This window comes from Heterodontus francisci, chromosome 18, assembly GCF_036365525.1.
Source record: "Heterodontus francisci isolate sHetFra1 chromosome 18, sHetFra1.hap1, whole genome shotgun sequence".
Taxonomy (NCBI): Eukaryota; Metazoa; Chordata; class Chondrichthyes; order Heterodontiformes; family Heterodontidae; genus Heterodontus; species Heterodontus francisci.
In genome coordinates, this window is record NC_090388.1 from 5,421,480 (window position 1) to 5,437,248 (window position 15,769).

General features: G+C 45.4%; 1 protein-coding gene across 4 annotated transcripts in view; it reads left to right on the forward strand.

Moving 5' to 3' along the window:
- Positions 1–6,499: 6,499 nt before the first annotated feature.
- The window catches only part of gnptab (N-acetylglucosamine-1-phosphate transferase subunits alpha and beta), a 159,110-nt gene continuing 149,840 nt past the window's right edge, over positions 6,500–15,769 (forward strand). For 3 of the 4 annotated variants that reach the window (XM_068050151.1, XM_068050153.1, XM_068050154.1), the window contains exons 1-2: positions 6,500–6,637; positions 10,744–10,946. In XM_068050151.1, coding sequence (XP_067906252.1) covers positions 10,818–10,946 — 129 coding nt within the window. In that variant the 5' untranslated portion in view covers positions 6,500–6,637; positions 10,744–10,817. The remainder of the gene's footprint in view (positions 6,638–10,743; positions 10,947–15,769) is intronic. The other variant, XM_068050152.1, reaches the window with a different exon arrangement.

Genomic DNA, 15,769 nt, shown 5'->3' on the forward strand with positions numbered 1-15,769 from the left:
CCCTTAGCGGAGGTGTCAATAATGAAGGGGCATAGATTTAAGGTAATGGGCAGGAGATTTAAAGGGGATTTGAGGAAAAATATTTCACCCAGAGGGTTGTTGGAATCTGAAACACACTGCCTGAAGAGGTGGTAGAGGCAGGAACCCTCACAACATTTAAGAAGCATTTAGACGAGCACTTGAAACACCATAACATACAAGGCTACGGGCCAAGTCCTGGAAAATGGGATTGGAATAGATAGGTGCTTGATGGCCGGCACAGACACGATGGGCCGAAGGGCCTGTTTCTGTACTGTATAACTCTATGTCTCAATGACACAGTTTCAGTCTGTTCCTATTTCTCGGGGCACAAGTAAATCCCCAGTTAATGCCCACTGTCTGCACACAATTAAATACAATTAACATTGGCCAACATTTCCCTTTAACCATCAGCACCAAAAACGGATGAATTGGTCTTTCCTCTCATTTCATTTTGTGTGACCTTGCTACGTGCAACTTAATTTCCATGTTTGCCTACATAAACACAGTGACTGCACTTGACCCCAGTTTCGCCAGGGCTCATTGGTACCACACTGGATCGAATGATGCCTTAGTGTCAAGGACAGTTACTCTCACTCAACTCTGGCAGTCAGGTTTGCTGCCCATGTTTGAACCAAGGCTGTGATGAGGTCTGGATCGGAGTGGTGTTTGGTCATGTATTCTTGAGCAGATGTTGCTTGGTAACACTGTTGACACTTCATTCTGCCACTTCGTTGATGATTGAGAGGCAGCTGATTGGGTGATAGTTGGCCAGATTAGATTTGATTTGCTTTTTGTGGATAAAATATACCTGAGCAATCTTCCACATTGTCAGATAGATGCCAGTATCTTAAATGCACTACAATTTTATTTAGTGGAGGACAGCTGGTTCTGGTGCACAGGTCTTCAACAACACAATTGGGTTGTTGTCAGGGTCTATCGTCTACACTGTGCAGATCAGATTGGGTAGGGATGGCAGGTTCCCTAGCCTGAAGGAAGTGATGCAGCTGAATTTTTAATGATAATACAGCAAGATAGTCATATCTCTGGGTGCTAACCCACAAATGATCAGATTTGTTGAATTCAATTTCACAATTTGCTATGTTTGCTTTGATTGCTGAACCTTTGAGTTGCTGGTTTGGTATCAACTACTTTATAAGCTGCCACTTACATCTTTACATGAGCTATCTCTATAATGGGAATCAAATTAATGACAATTAACATTTGTTTAGGCTACAGTAGTGCAGTAGTTATGTTACTGGACTGATAACTCAGCAGATTGTTCATTTAAACCTCACCATGGCAGTTTGAAACTTTCATTTCAATTTTAGAAAAACTGCTGCTATCAGTAAAAAGTACTGTCCAGCTGCTGCAATCATGTATTTCGAGAATTAAAACTGCCATCACTATCTGGTCACCGATATGTGACTTCAGTCCCACACCAGTGTGTTTGAGGCTTAACTTCCCTTTAACTGCCACTATAAAAAGATTTGCATTTATAGGGTGGACTTTAATGGACCCCTGGGAGACGGGCTGGGAGGCAGGTGCGGGGGTCCATAGAATCACGATGGAAGGTGGAGCCCGTCGCTTTCCTGTCACCCTGCAATTAAGTCAGGGTTGGGAAAGACCAAAGGCAGCCTTCCTGCCCAGAGGCCAATTGAGGCCCTTGTGGCCTCCTTGCATTTTTAGGGGGGAGGGCCTCCTCCATGGGCAGTCTGAGGCCCACAAAGGGCCCCTGGTGGCAAAGACCGCCCCTCTTCTAACCCCTATGCCCTCAAAGACCATCCTTCCCTCCTCGCTAGGGCCTGCCGGACTGGCCCCAGTGTTCCCATCACACACCTGGGTGCAGGGCTCCAGCGATGGGCCTGGTCCTGAGCCTGGTGCAGTATTAGCAGTGGTCACCTCTCCCGGTGGCTCTGCTGATACTACTGAACTGCTGGCCCTCTGATTGGCCAGAAGTTCCTGTCGGCGGGATCCTCATCCTTTAAGGATCCTTTTTGGCCCGTTGTTGGGACTCCTGCCAGCTCCACTAAGTTCAGCCCATATAGTGACTTTCACAACTCCAGACAATGATGTACTTTTTGAAGTGCAGCCACTGTTGTAATGTAGGAAGCATGGCAGCCTATCTGAGCACAGCAAGCTCCCACAAACAGCAATGAGATAATGATCAGATAATCTTATTTTTAGTGATATTGGTTGTGGGATAAATATTGACAAAGGCACTGGGGAGAACTCCCTTGGTCTTCTTCAAAATAATGCCATGGGATCTTTTACATCCACCTGAGAGGACAGGTGGGGTCTTAGTTTAATGTTTCATCCAAGAAAGAGCACCTCTGACAGTGCAGTACTCCCTCGGTACTTCACTGAAATGTCAGCACAGGTATTTGTGCTTAACTTTCTGGAGAGGCAAGAGCGCTACCCACCGAGCCGCTCAATTGTACTAGAGTGCACAATAAATGCCAGCCTTAGACCAGGTAAGGAAGACATTAGCAAACCAGATGGTTTTTACAACAATCGTCAATGCACTAGCTTTTAATTCTAGATTTATTAATTGAATTCAAATTTCACTATCTGCCATGGTGGGATTCAAACCCATGTCCCCAGAACATTATTCTGGCCTCTGGATTACTGGTCCAGTGACAGTACACTATGCCACTTGCTCCCCTTAATGTTTTATCATGTTTTCTCATAAAGAAAACAGATGCTCCTAATATTGTGACAGAATCGCTTACTATAGGTTGTCATTTGACCAATCGGAGTAAGTTAAGTGTCAGCTGTGGCTTGGTTGGTAACATACTTGCCTCTAAATTACAAGGTTTTGGGTTCAACTCTCACTCCAATGCTTGAGCACAAAAATCAAGACTAACACACTGACGTGATGTTCAGAGAGACTTGGGGGTACTCGTACAAGGTACACATTTTAGTTTACATGCAGGTGTAGTAGGCTATTAGGAAGGCAAATGGAATGTTGGCCTTTATTGCAAGGGGATTGGAGTACAGGAATAAAGAAGTCTTATTAAAATTGTACAGGGCTTTGGTGACACCACACCTGGAATACTGTGTGTAGTTTTGATTTCCACATTTAAGAAAGGATATACTTGCACTGAGGTGGTGCAGCGAAGATTTACTGAATTGGTCCCTGGGATGAGGGGGTTGTCCTATGATGAGAGGCTGAGTAAATTGGGCTGATATTCTCTGGTGTTTAGAAGAATGAGAGGTGATCTGATTGAGACATACAAGATTCTGAAAGGGCTTGATAGGGTAGAAGCTGAGAGATTGTTCCCACTGGTCAGGGAATCTAGAACACGGGGACACAGCCTCAGGATAAGGGGTCAATCATTCAGGACTGAGATGAGGAGAAATTACTTCACTCAAAGGGTTGTGAATCTTTGGAATTCTCTATCCCAGAGGGTTGTGGATGCTCCATCATTGAATACATTTAAGGCTGGGATCGATAGATTTTTGGTCTCGCAGGGAATCGAGGGACATGGTGAGTGGGCAGGAAAGTGGAATTGAAGCCCAAGATCAGCCATGATCATATTGAATGGCAGAGCAGGCTCGGTGGGCCGTATGGTCTACTTCTGCTCCTATTTTCTTGTGTTCTTGCAGTACTGAGGAGGTGCTGCACGGTTGGAGGTGCTGTTTTTCAGATAAGATATTAATCTGAGGCCCCATCTGCCTGCTTGGGGGGATGTAAAAGACCCCATGTAAGAAGAGCAGAGGAGGTGTCCTGGCCAATATTTATCCCTCAATCAACATCACAAAAAAGGATTATCTGATCATTATCACATTGCTGTTTGTGGGAGTTTGATGTGTGCAAATTGCTGCCATGTTTCCTATATTACAACAGTGACTACACTTAAAAAGTATTTCATCTTCTGTAAGGTGCTTGAGACATTTTTAAAAAATTCATTCATGGGATTTGGGCATCGCTGGCCAGGCCAGCATTTATTGCCCATCCCTAATTGCCCTTGAGAAGTGGGTGGTGAGCTTCTTGAACCCCTGCGGTACATTTGGGGTAGGTACACCCACAGTGCTGTAACGAAGGGAGTTCCAGTATTTTGACCCAGCGACAGTGAAGGAACAGCGATATAGTTCCAAGTCAGGATGGTGTGTGACTTGGAGGGGAACTTGCAGGTGGTGGTGTTCCCATGCATCTGCTGCCCTTGTCCTTCTAGTTGGTAGATGGTACACACTGCTGCCACTGTGCATCGGTGGTGGAGGGACTGAATGTTTGTAGATGGGGTGCCAATCAAGCGGGCTGCTTTGTCCTGGATGGTGTCGAGCTTCTTGAGTGTTGTTGGAGCTGCAACCATCCAGGCAAGTGGAGAGTATTCCATCACACTCCTGACTTGTACCTTGTAGATGGTGGACAGGCTTTGGGGAGTCAGGAGGTGAGTTACTCGCCTCAGGATTCCTAGCCTCTGACCTGCACTTATAGCCACGGTATTTATGTGGCTACTCCAGTTCAGTTTCTGGTCAATGGTAGCCCCTAGGATGTTGATAGTGGGGGATTCAGCGATGGTAATGCCATTGAATGTCAAGGGGAGATGGTTAGATTCTCTGTTGTTGGAGATGGTCATTGCCTGGCACTTGTGTGGCGCGAATGTTACTTGCCACTTATCAGCCCAAGCCTGGATATTGTCCAGGTCTTGCTGCATTTCTGCTGCTTGTGACAAGCACTATATAAATGCAAGTCTTTTTTTAGATGCAATTTTTGTACTTTAGCCATGTCTTAATTTAAAATCCTCATCCTTGTTTTCAAATCCCTCCATGGCCTCCCCCCTCCCCCATCTCGATAATCTCTTCCACCCCTACAACACACCGAGATCTCTGCATTCTTCCAATTCGGATTTCATGAGCACCCCCGATTTTCATCGCTCCACCATTGGCGACATGCCTTCGGCTGCCTGGGCTCTAAGCTCTGAAATTCCCACCCTAAACCTCTCTTCTCTTGTAAGATGCTCCTTAAAATCTATGTCTTTGACCAAGCTTTTGGCCATCTGCCCCAATATCACCTTAGATGGTTCGGTGTCTTATTTTGCTTTATATTGCTCCTCCGAAGCTCCTTGTATCGTTTTATTAAAGGCGCTACATAAATGTAGGGAAGTGTGATCTTATTCACTTTCATCACAAGAATATAAAAACAGAATATTTTTTAAAAGGTGTGAAACTTTTAAGTGTTAATGTTCAAAGAGACTTGGGTGTGCTTGTACAAGCTATGCTGAAGGTTAGCATGCAGGTACAGCAAGCAATTAGGAAGGCAAATGGCATGTTGGTCTTTATTGCAAGGGGATTTGAGTACAGGAATAAGGAAGTCTTGCTGCAATTGTACAGGGCTTTGGTGAGACCACATCTGGAGTACTGTGTGCAGTTTTAGTCTCCATATTTAAGGAAGGATATACTGGCATTGGAGGCGGTACAGCGAAAGTTCACTAGATTGGTCCCGATCATTTAGGACTGAGATGAGGAGAAATTACTTCACTCAAAGGGCTGTGAATCTTTGGAATTCTCTACCCCAGAGGGTTGTGGATGCTCCATCGTTGAATACATTTAAGGCTGGGAAAGACAGATTTTTGGTCTCTCAGGGAATCAAGGTGAGCAGGTGGGACAGTGGAGTTGAATCCTAAGGTTTGATGGGCCACATAATCTACTCCTGCTCCTATTTCTTGTGTTTTTGTTATTGTGCCATCCCTGTAAATTTGAGCTTATCCCAGCCAGCAAGGTGTCAGCCAGGTCTTGGCAGGTGTGTAGGGAGGGAGCGTATAGTCCAGGTGACTGAACCTGGCTGACACCTTAATATAAAAGCAAAATACTGCAGATGCTGAAAATCTGAAATAAATAATCTGGGTACTGCCTGTGTGGAGTTTGCAAGTTCTCCCTGTGACCGCGTGGGTTTCTGCCGGGTGCTCCGGTTTCCTCCCACAGCCAAAGACTTGCAGGTTGATAGGTAAATTGGCTATTGAAAATTGCCCCTAGTGTAGGTAGGTGGTAGGAGAATGGTGGGGATGTGGTAGGGAATATGGGATTAATGTAGGATTAGTATAAATGGGTGGTTGTTGGTCAACACAGACTCGGTGGGCCGAAGGGCCTGTTTCAGTGCTGTATCTCTTAAAAAAAACTGAAAATGCTGGAAATACTCAGCAGGTCTGGCAGCATCTGTGTTATTCAGAGTTAACGTTTCAAGTCTGTGACCTTTAATCAGAACTGGCAAAGGTTAGAAAAGAAAGGTTTTAAGTAAGTGAAAGGGAGGAGCTGACGTTCTAATGCGCCTTCGGGAAATGGGAACGGGGCCAATAATGGCGCATGCACTTTGCCTGGTGTGTCCATCAGCCAGTAACTGCGCATGCGTTTTGCCGGGTTTGTCTGTGTGCCAGTAAGGGCGCATGCGCATTCCAGGGCGTGTCCGTGTGCCAGTCAGCGCATGCACGTCGCCGGGAGTGTCTGGTGCCAGTAATGCCGCATGCGCTTTGTCGAGGGTTGAGGCCAGGTCACGTGTCCTGCAGCAGCCGGGGCCGGGAGCCGGTTTGGAATGCTGGCGCTGTTTGAATGCGGCACGCGGGCAGTGTCGGTTGGTGCGGCTTCTCCCGCAGCGATTGCCGGTGATCGTCCGTCTGAGGCAGGTCTTGTTTAAAGAACCATTTTATGTTCAAATATAATTTGTATATAAACGCACCCACGCCTAGGTCTAGGCCAGCAGAAAGATCTTACCTGGAGATTGTGGATTGGCACAGGGAAACTGCAAAATGCCGCATTACCGTGAGATAGCGAAAAGGCAGGACTGGGGGAGCGGGCAATGACAGGACCGGGGGAGGGGGGTCAATGACAGGACTGAGGGGGGTCAGTGACAGGATTGGGGGGAGGAGGGGGGTGACTGACAGGACCGGGGGAGGGGGGGTCAATGACAGGATTGGGGGGAGGAGGGGGGTCAATGACAGGATTGGGGGGAGGAGGGGGGGTCAATGACAGATCTGGGGGGAGGGGGGGTCAATGACAGGATTGGGGGGAGGAGGGGGGTCAATGACAGATCTGGGGGGAGGGGGGGGTGAATGACAGGACTGGGGGAGGGGGGTCAATGACAGGACTGAGGGGGGTCAATGACAGGATTGGGGGGAGGAGGGGGGTCAATGACAGATCTGGGGGGAGGGGGGGGTGAATGACAGGACTGGGGGAGGGGGGTCAATGACAGGATTGGGGGGAGGAGGGGGGTCAATGACAGGACTGGGGGAGGGGGGTCAATGACAGGACTGAGGGGGGTCAATGACAGGATTGGGGGGAGGAGGGGGGTGAATGACAGATCTGGGGGGAGGGGGGGGTGAATGACAGGACTGGGGGAGGGGGGTCAATGACAGGATTGGGGGGAGGAGGGGGGTGACTGACAGGACCGGGGGAGGGGGGGTCAATGACAGGACTGAGGGGGAGGAGGGGGGTCAATGACAGGACTGGGGGGAGGGGGGGGTGACTGACAGGACCGGGGGAGGGGGGGTCAATGACAGGACCGGGGGAGGGGGTCAGTGACAGGACTGGGGGTCAGTGACAGGATTGGGGGGAGGAGGGGGGTCAATGACAGATCTGGGGGGAGGGGGGGTGAATGACAGCACTGGGGGAGGGGGGGTCAATGACAGGACTGGGGGGAGGGGGGGGTGACTGACAGGACCGGGGGAGGGGGGGTCAATGACAGGACTGAGGGGGGTCAATGACAGGACCGGGGGAGGGGGTCAGTGACAGGACTGAGGGGAGGGGAGGGGGGGGGTCAGTGACAGGACTAGGGGAGGGGGGTGTCAATGAGAGGACTGGGGGGTGGTCAGTGACAGAACTGAGGGGAGGGAGGGGGTCAATGACAGGACTGGGGGGAGGGGGGAGGGTCAATGACAGGACTGGGGGGAGGGGGGGTCAATGACAGGACTGAGGGGGGTCAATGACAGGACCGGGGGAGGGGGTCAGTGACAGGACTGAGGGGAGGGGAGGGGGGGGGTCAGTGACAGGACTAGGGGAGGGGGGTGTCAATGAGAGGACTGGGGGGTGAAGTCAGTGACAGGACTGAGGGGAGGGAGGGGGTCAATGACAGGACTCGGGAGGGGGGGAGGAGTCAGTGACAGGTCTGGAGGGGGGAATGACAGGTTTGACTTAATTAAGGTTAGTCAGCATGGATTTGTAAAAGGCTTGACAAATCTAATCGAATTTTTTGATGAATGTAACATTGAAGGTTGATGGTGAGAATGCAGTGGATGTTGTGTATATGGATTTTAAGAAAGCATTTGATTAGGTACCACATAAAAGGCTGGTTAACAAAATTGAAGTTCATGGAATAGGAGGGTCAGTGCCCAATTGGATAAAAAATTGGCTCATGGACAGAAATCAGCGAGTCGTAGTATATGGCTGCTTTTCAGACTGGAGGATGGTAGACAGTGGTGTTCCCCAAGGATCAGAGCTGGGACCACTATTTTTGCTATATATAAATGACTTGGATCTTGGAAGACCGAGGACAACCTCAAAATTTGCTCACGACACCAAACTTGGAGGTGTGGCAAACAGTGAGGATGATATGAGCTGCCTGCAACAGGACATAGATAGGCTAGCAGAATGGGCAGAGAGGTAGCAGACAGAGTTTAATACTGACAAATGTGAGGTAATGCATTTTGGCAAAAGGAATAGGGAGAGGCAATATAGACTTATGGCACAGTTCCAAAGAGAGTGTAAGAACAGAGGGACCTGGGGGTACATGTACATCGATCTTTGAAGGTGGAAGGGCATATTGAGAAAGTGGTTAGTAAAGCATATGTAATCTTGGTCTTCATAAATAGAGGCATAGTGTACAAAAGCAAGGAAGTTACGCTGATCCTTTATAAAGCTCTGGTTGGGCCCCAACTGGAGTATTGCGTCCAGTTCTGGTCACCACACTTCAGAATGAATGTGAGGGTCCTTGAGTGGTTGCAGTGGAGATTTACCAGTGTTTCCAGGGTTGGAGAATTTTAGTTACAAGGTTAGGTTGGAAAAGCTGTGTTTGTTCTCCTGAGGGGAGATTTAATTGAGGTATACACGATTATGAAGGCTTAGATAAGTTAGACAAGGAAAAACTGTTCCCATTAACAAATGGTACAAGGAATAGGGGACACAGATTGAAAGTTTTGGGCAAAAGATGCAAGGGGAATGAGGAAGCACATTTTTACGCAGCACGTGGTTAATGACCTGGAATTCGCTTCCCACAAGTGTGGAGGAAGCGAAAATGAACAATGACTTCAAGAGGAAGTGGGATGGTCACCTGAGGGACATAGACTTGCAGGGTTACAAGAATCGAACCGGGGAGTGGGACTGACTTCATAGCTCCGTTGAGGGTCGGCATGGACTCAGTGGGCCAAATGGCTTCCTTCTCTGCCATATATGACTCTATGACTTCCACTAAATGGGGTTACAGGATTTTCTGAGAATTCTTTATACTAATGATTGTGGATAGCATTCTGTAATTTGATCCATTTTCTGTGAAAATGGAACAGGTCAACTTGATTGATGAATGTTTAGAATAATATGCCAAGTGGGGTAATAGTAAGCAAAATGAGAATGTTCAAAGTGTGGTTGGATGATAGAATAGTAAGGATGAGAGCTGTAGTGAATTGTGCTTTGATGTGAATAATCTTATCTTTAAGCTTTCTTTCAAATACAGTGAAACAAATTAGTAACTTACGACTCTTGGTTTTGTCATTGATGTTTGCTACAATGTTTCAAAAGTTAGCAAATTTCCAATATTGGTCATAGTAATTTGGATGATGTTGTGATTTTCTAAGTAGAGAAGTGTGTAATATTTTCTAAGATGGAATTTCTCTAAGACATAAAATGCATTTGTCAAAACATAGTTTGAGGTCAGTTAGTGTCCAGCAGTTGTGTCAGGAAACTTCCTTGATGAGAATATTGTTGCAGTTGAGAAACACCCAGCATTTTGGATTGATTTGCTCGTGTAACAGAGTCCTTGCATGAAAAGGCCTATTTTTTATATATTAAAGAATGCAGATTATTTAATTTTATTTGACTATATTTTATTTTCTGTGATATGTGTAACAGTATTTTGTTTTTTAAATGCACTTGGTCACCCCACTACATTGACTTCTGAGGTTGGCAGTGATGCAACTGCAATTTAATGTTTGGTGTAACTCTGCAGAATTGGCTTAAAGTAGCTACTTCCAGGAGCACAGTTCAGGCTCCCACTCAATGGCATTGGCAAAGTGCAGCCCAAATTATTACTTTAAAATGAAGCTGTTGAGTATCAAGCATTGGCACCTTCAGGACAGGAGAGAAAATGGGCCAAAAGTAAAAGGTCTGATGAGCAGTAGTAGCATAGTGGATATTTGAAAATACATGCAGCAACTAAAAGACTTGTTCTTTTTAATTGTGCATTATTTTTAAAGCCTACCAGGTTGTGTTTACACAAACACTGCATTTATTATATCTTGCATTCAATTTTAGAAATACTGTTTTCATACAATTTTGTATACATGTTTCTTGCCAGTGGGGAAATTATTTTAATGTTTTTCATCTGCAATTTTGGATATGTTTTTATCTTGCTATTATTTAATAAATGAAGATGTGCACTTTGGCACAGGAGCTCACCTTATATGGATGGTTAAACTTAAGTACATGCCGTAGTGTATGGGGTGCTTCATTATGTTGTAACTCTGTAGACTCTTTGTGTAAATAGTATATTAGAGCTTTTGTGTTCTTTTACCTCTACAGTGGCCTGCCTTTGCTATAAATGAGTTTGTGACTTTGCAGAGCCTTTGGTTGTGAAGGAGTATGTCACGTTGGCCATGGTCCTCAATTCATTGCTGAAGTTGGTTCAGAGGCAGACCTATACTTGTCTGTCCCACAGATATGGCCTTTATCTCTGCTTTGGAGGGATAGTTCTCATGATTGTGTCTGCCTTTCAATTTGGAGAGGTAAGTAACTTGCAAATAAAATATAAATAATAAACTTAAACTACAGTGTGAAAATTTGGCTGAATATATCTCCCAAGTCTGGCTGCCTATTTATTCTAAAGGCGCTAAGTTCAGAATTGGTTATAACCAGTTCAACTAGTTTGGAAAGGTGATGTATATGCAGTTTATCAGCTCACACTTTCACACCCACCATTGTTTCTCAGAGATCATTTATAATAAACAAGGGTAAATAATAATGTCGCTCAAAGATAATTTTTACCTAAATAACAATTTTAGCTGTTTGCAGTATTACATTTTCTGTTGCAGTTTTCGTACCTATATCATATACAGATTCTATAATTCAGTAATTCTTTTCATTGTAAATAAATTTGTTATCTATCTATGAAGCATAGAAATGTGGGTTTTAAAATTTTCTTTGAATGTGATTTATTTATGTAGCCGCAGGCCTAATATCAACAATGTTAGTTTGTGCAGCTAGGCAAGATGCTAAACATTCAAAAAAGGGTGTAAAGTCAAGACCAGCAACTACAGGCCAATCGGTTTAACCTGGGAAAATGTTTAGAAACAATAATTTGGGCCAAAATTGATAGTCACTTGGAAAAATGTGGATTAATTAAGGAAAACCAGCTTGGATTTGTTGAGGGCAAATCATGTTTGACTAACTAACACTTGAATTTTTTGTTGAGGTAACAGAGGGTTGATGAGGGTAATTTTTTTTTTTGTTTGTGGGATGTGGGCATTGCTGGCTAGGCCAGCACTTATTGCCCATCCCTAATTGCCCTTGAAGTAGCTAGGCCATTTCAGAGGCCATTTTAAGAGTCAGCCTCATTGCTGTGTGTCTGGAGTCACGTAGTGAACCAGTTGGATTTTTACAACAATTGACAATGCTTTCATGATCGCCATTAGACTAGCTTTTTTTAAAACCCAGATTAATTGAATTCAGATTTCACCATCAGCCATGGTGGGATTCGAAGCCATGTCGCCAGAGGAGTAGCCTTGGTCTCTGGGTTACTAGTCTAGTGACATTACCACTATGCCACTGCCTCCTGATATTAGACAGAGATGCAGTTGATATGGTGTATATGGACTTCCAAAAAGCATTTGAAAAAGCAGAGCGGGCTTGTCAGCAAAGTTAGAGCCCATGGAATAAATGGAACAGTAGCAGCATGGATACGAAATTGGCTGAATGACAGGCAACAGAGAGTAGTTGTGAACGGTTGTTTTTCGGATTGGAGGAAGGTATATAGTAGAGCTTCCCAGGGGTTTGTGTTGGGATCCCTGCTTTTATTAATAACTTAGACTTGGGTTTGCTGGGCACAATTTCAAAATTTGCAGATGATACAAGACTTGGAAGTATTGTGAATATTGAGGAGGGTAGTGATAAACTTCAAGAGGACATAGACAGACTGGTGAAATGGGTGGACACGTGGAAGGTGAAATTTAATGCCGAAAAGTGTGAAGTGATTCATTTTGGTAGGAAGAACAAGAAGAGGCAATATAAATTAAAGGATACAATTCTAAAGTGGATGCAGAAACAGAGGAATTTGAGGGCATGGGCTGGATTTTATGGGCTCCCCAAGGCAGGGAGGCAGTGGCGTAGTCGTAATGTCACTAGACTAGTAATCCAGAGCCCAGGCCAATGCTCTGGGGACATGGATTTGAATCCCACCACGGCAGATGGTGAAATTTGAATTCAATTCATAAATCTGGAATTAAAAGCTAGTCTAATGTGACCATGAAACCATTGTTGATTGTTGTAAAAACCCATCTGGTTCACTAATGTCCTTTAGGGAAGGAAATCTGTTGTTCTTGCTTGGTCTGGCCTACAACAGTATGGTTGACTCTTAAAATGCCCGCTTAAATGGCCTAGCAAGCCAGTCAGTTCAAGGGCAGTTAGGGATGGACAACAAATGCTGGCCTAGCCAGCAACACCCACATCCCACAAATTAATTAAAAAAAGGTGGGGGGCCCCTTAGAACTGCAGTGGGAGGTGGGGAGGAGAGCCCGTCACCAAGTGATTTTGTCGCAGGCAGCGACCGACCGATGGCCTTCCCGCCTGGAGGGCAACAGAGGCACTTGTGGCTTATTAGTAGCCATTTGAGGGCCTTTTTTCCCTGCTGCACCTGGCCGATGGGATTTACCCAGTGGTGGGGAGGTTGCCGAGTGATACAGGGCGTCCTCCCTGTGGGCTTGGAGGGGAATCCCTTCTCCATGGGCAGTGTGTGGCCCACGGAGGACTCCAGCTGGGAATAACACCACCTCCCTGGACCCTCCCACAGTATTGGCAGTGGCCGCTTCTCTCGGTGGCACTGCAGAGCTGCCGGACCTGTGATTGGCTGGCAGCTCTTGGAGGCGAGATCCCTATCTTTAAAGGGACAGTGATCCTGGTGCTGGAACAATGCAAGATTGTGCGGGGGTGGGTGGGGGGGTCTCAGAATGGCCAAGGTGAGATTCCCTCCGCCATTTTGGCCTGGCACCGGGAGCGCTGCCGCTGCCACAAAATCGAGCCCTGCAGGTGCACTAATCATTGAATGTTGCAGGGCAGGTTGAGAAAGCAGTTGAAAAAGCATGTGGGATCCTGGGCTTTATAAATAGGGGCATCGAGTACAAAATAATGATAAACCTGTATAAAACATTGGTTTGGCCTCAACTGGAGTACTGTGCAGTACTGGGCACCATGCTTTTGGAAGGATGTTCAAGTATTAGAGAGGGTGCAGAAAAGATTCACGAGAATGGTTCCAGGGATGTGGAACTTCAGTTACATGGATAGATTGGAGAAGCTGGGGCTGTTCTCCTTGGAGAGCAGCAGATTAAGAAGAGATTTGATAGAAGTGTTCAAAAGCATGGGTCTGGATAGGGTAGTTAGGGAGAAACTGTTTCCATTGACCGAAGGATCCAGAACCGGAGGACACCGATTTAAGAAGTGAGACACCTTGTAGTGCATGTCCACAGGTCCTGGTCCCTCAAGGTGGCAGGATAGGTAGATAAAGTGGTGAAGAAGGCATATGGAATGCTTTCCTTTATTGGCCGAGGTATAGAATACAAAAACAGGGTTGTAATGCTGGAACTGTACAAAATGCTGGTTAGGTCCACAGCTGAAGTATTGCATACAGTTCTGATTACCATATTACAGGAAGGACATAATTGCTCTGGAGAGAGTACAGAGGAGATTGACAAGAATGTTGCCATGACTTGAAAGTTGCACCTAATAGGGAAGATTGGATAGGCTAGGGTTGTTTTCCTTAGAACAGAGGAGGCTAAGGGGTGACTTAATTAAGGTGTACAAAATTATGAGGGGCCTGGATAGAGTAGACAGGAAGGACCTGTTTCCCCTAGCGGAGAGGTCAATTACCAGGGGGCACAGATTTAAGGTGATTGGTAGAAGGATTAGAGGGAATATGAGGAAAAACTTGTTAATCCAGATGGTGGCTGGTGTCTGTAATTCGCTGCCCGGATCAGTGGTAGAGGCAGAAACCCTCAACACATTTAAAATGTATCTGGACCTGCACCTGAAATGCTGTAACCTAGTAGGGTTACGGACCAGGTGCTGGAAAGTGGAATTAGATTGGGCGGCTAGTTTTTTCAGCTGATGCAGACATGATGGGCTGAATGGCCTCTTTCTGTGCCATAACCTTTCTATAGTTCTAAGGCGATTGGCAAAAGAAGCAACAGTGACATGAAAAACTTTTTTACACAGTGAGTAGTTGGGATCTTGAATGCACTGCTTGAGAATGTAGTGAAGACACATTCAATTGAGGTCTTCAAAAGTGAACTGTATAGTTATCTGAAGGGAAAACAAATTTGTTGGACTACAGGGCAATGGCAGGTAGGTTGCTCTCGCAGAGAGCTGGTATTAACATGACAGGACGAATGTCGTAGTCCTGCGCAGTAACCGTTCTATGAACCAATTGGTCAATATTTTCTTTTGAACTTTTGGCTATTTGAAGTTTTAGTTTTCTCCTGATCATTACGTAGCCCATAAACTAGAAACATGAGCTTTTCACATATGTTTCATAATAGTGAATTTAAGAGGATCTAGGCCACTTATGAAATAAAGACAGAAAATGCTAGAAACACTGTGTGACTGGCAGCAGCTGTGGAGAGGAAAACAGAGTTAATGTTAGAGGTCATCAGAAGTGGGCACCACACCTTCGGCAAGATATATTAGCCTTGGAGGAAGTGCAGAATGATACCTGGACCAAAGGGTTAAATTACAAGGAGAGATTACACAAACCAGGGTTGAATTTTCTGGAATTTAGAAGGTTAAAGTGATTTGATCGAAGTTTTCAAGATATTAAGGGGAATAGACAGAGTAGATTGGGTGAAACTATTTCTGCTAGTTGGAAAGGGTGGTAGAAGTTTGGAACTCTTTTCCGCAAATGGCAATTGATGCTAGATCAATTGTTAATTTTAAAATTAAGATTGATAGATTTTTGTATCAAAGGATATGGAACAAAGGCGGGAACATGGAATTAGGTCACAGATCAGCCATGATCTCATTGAATGGCGGAACAGGCTGAAGGAGCTAAATGGCCTCCTTCTGTTCCTAATTACAGGTACAAAAAGATTTAATATAGTTATTTCTGACTTTCTTGATTTGCTGTTCAAATTATGTTAGAGAACTGATTTTATCAGTTTTGATTTCTTTGTAAATCTCTACAGTTTTTATTTGACTTTGGCCTCTGGTACACTGGAATGATGATTTATAGTTGCAATAGCAGTGTTTGCCAGTGTTTTGGCTCCTGGTTTTGTTACTGTCTATGCAGGACCTTTAAGGCTACTTCTTCCCACAGGCTAGCAGCTTCTTGGTATATTCGGACTAC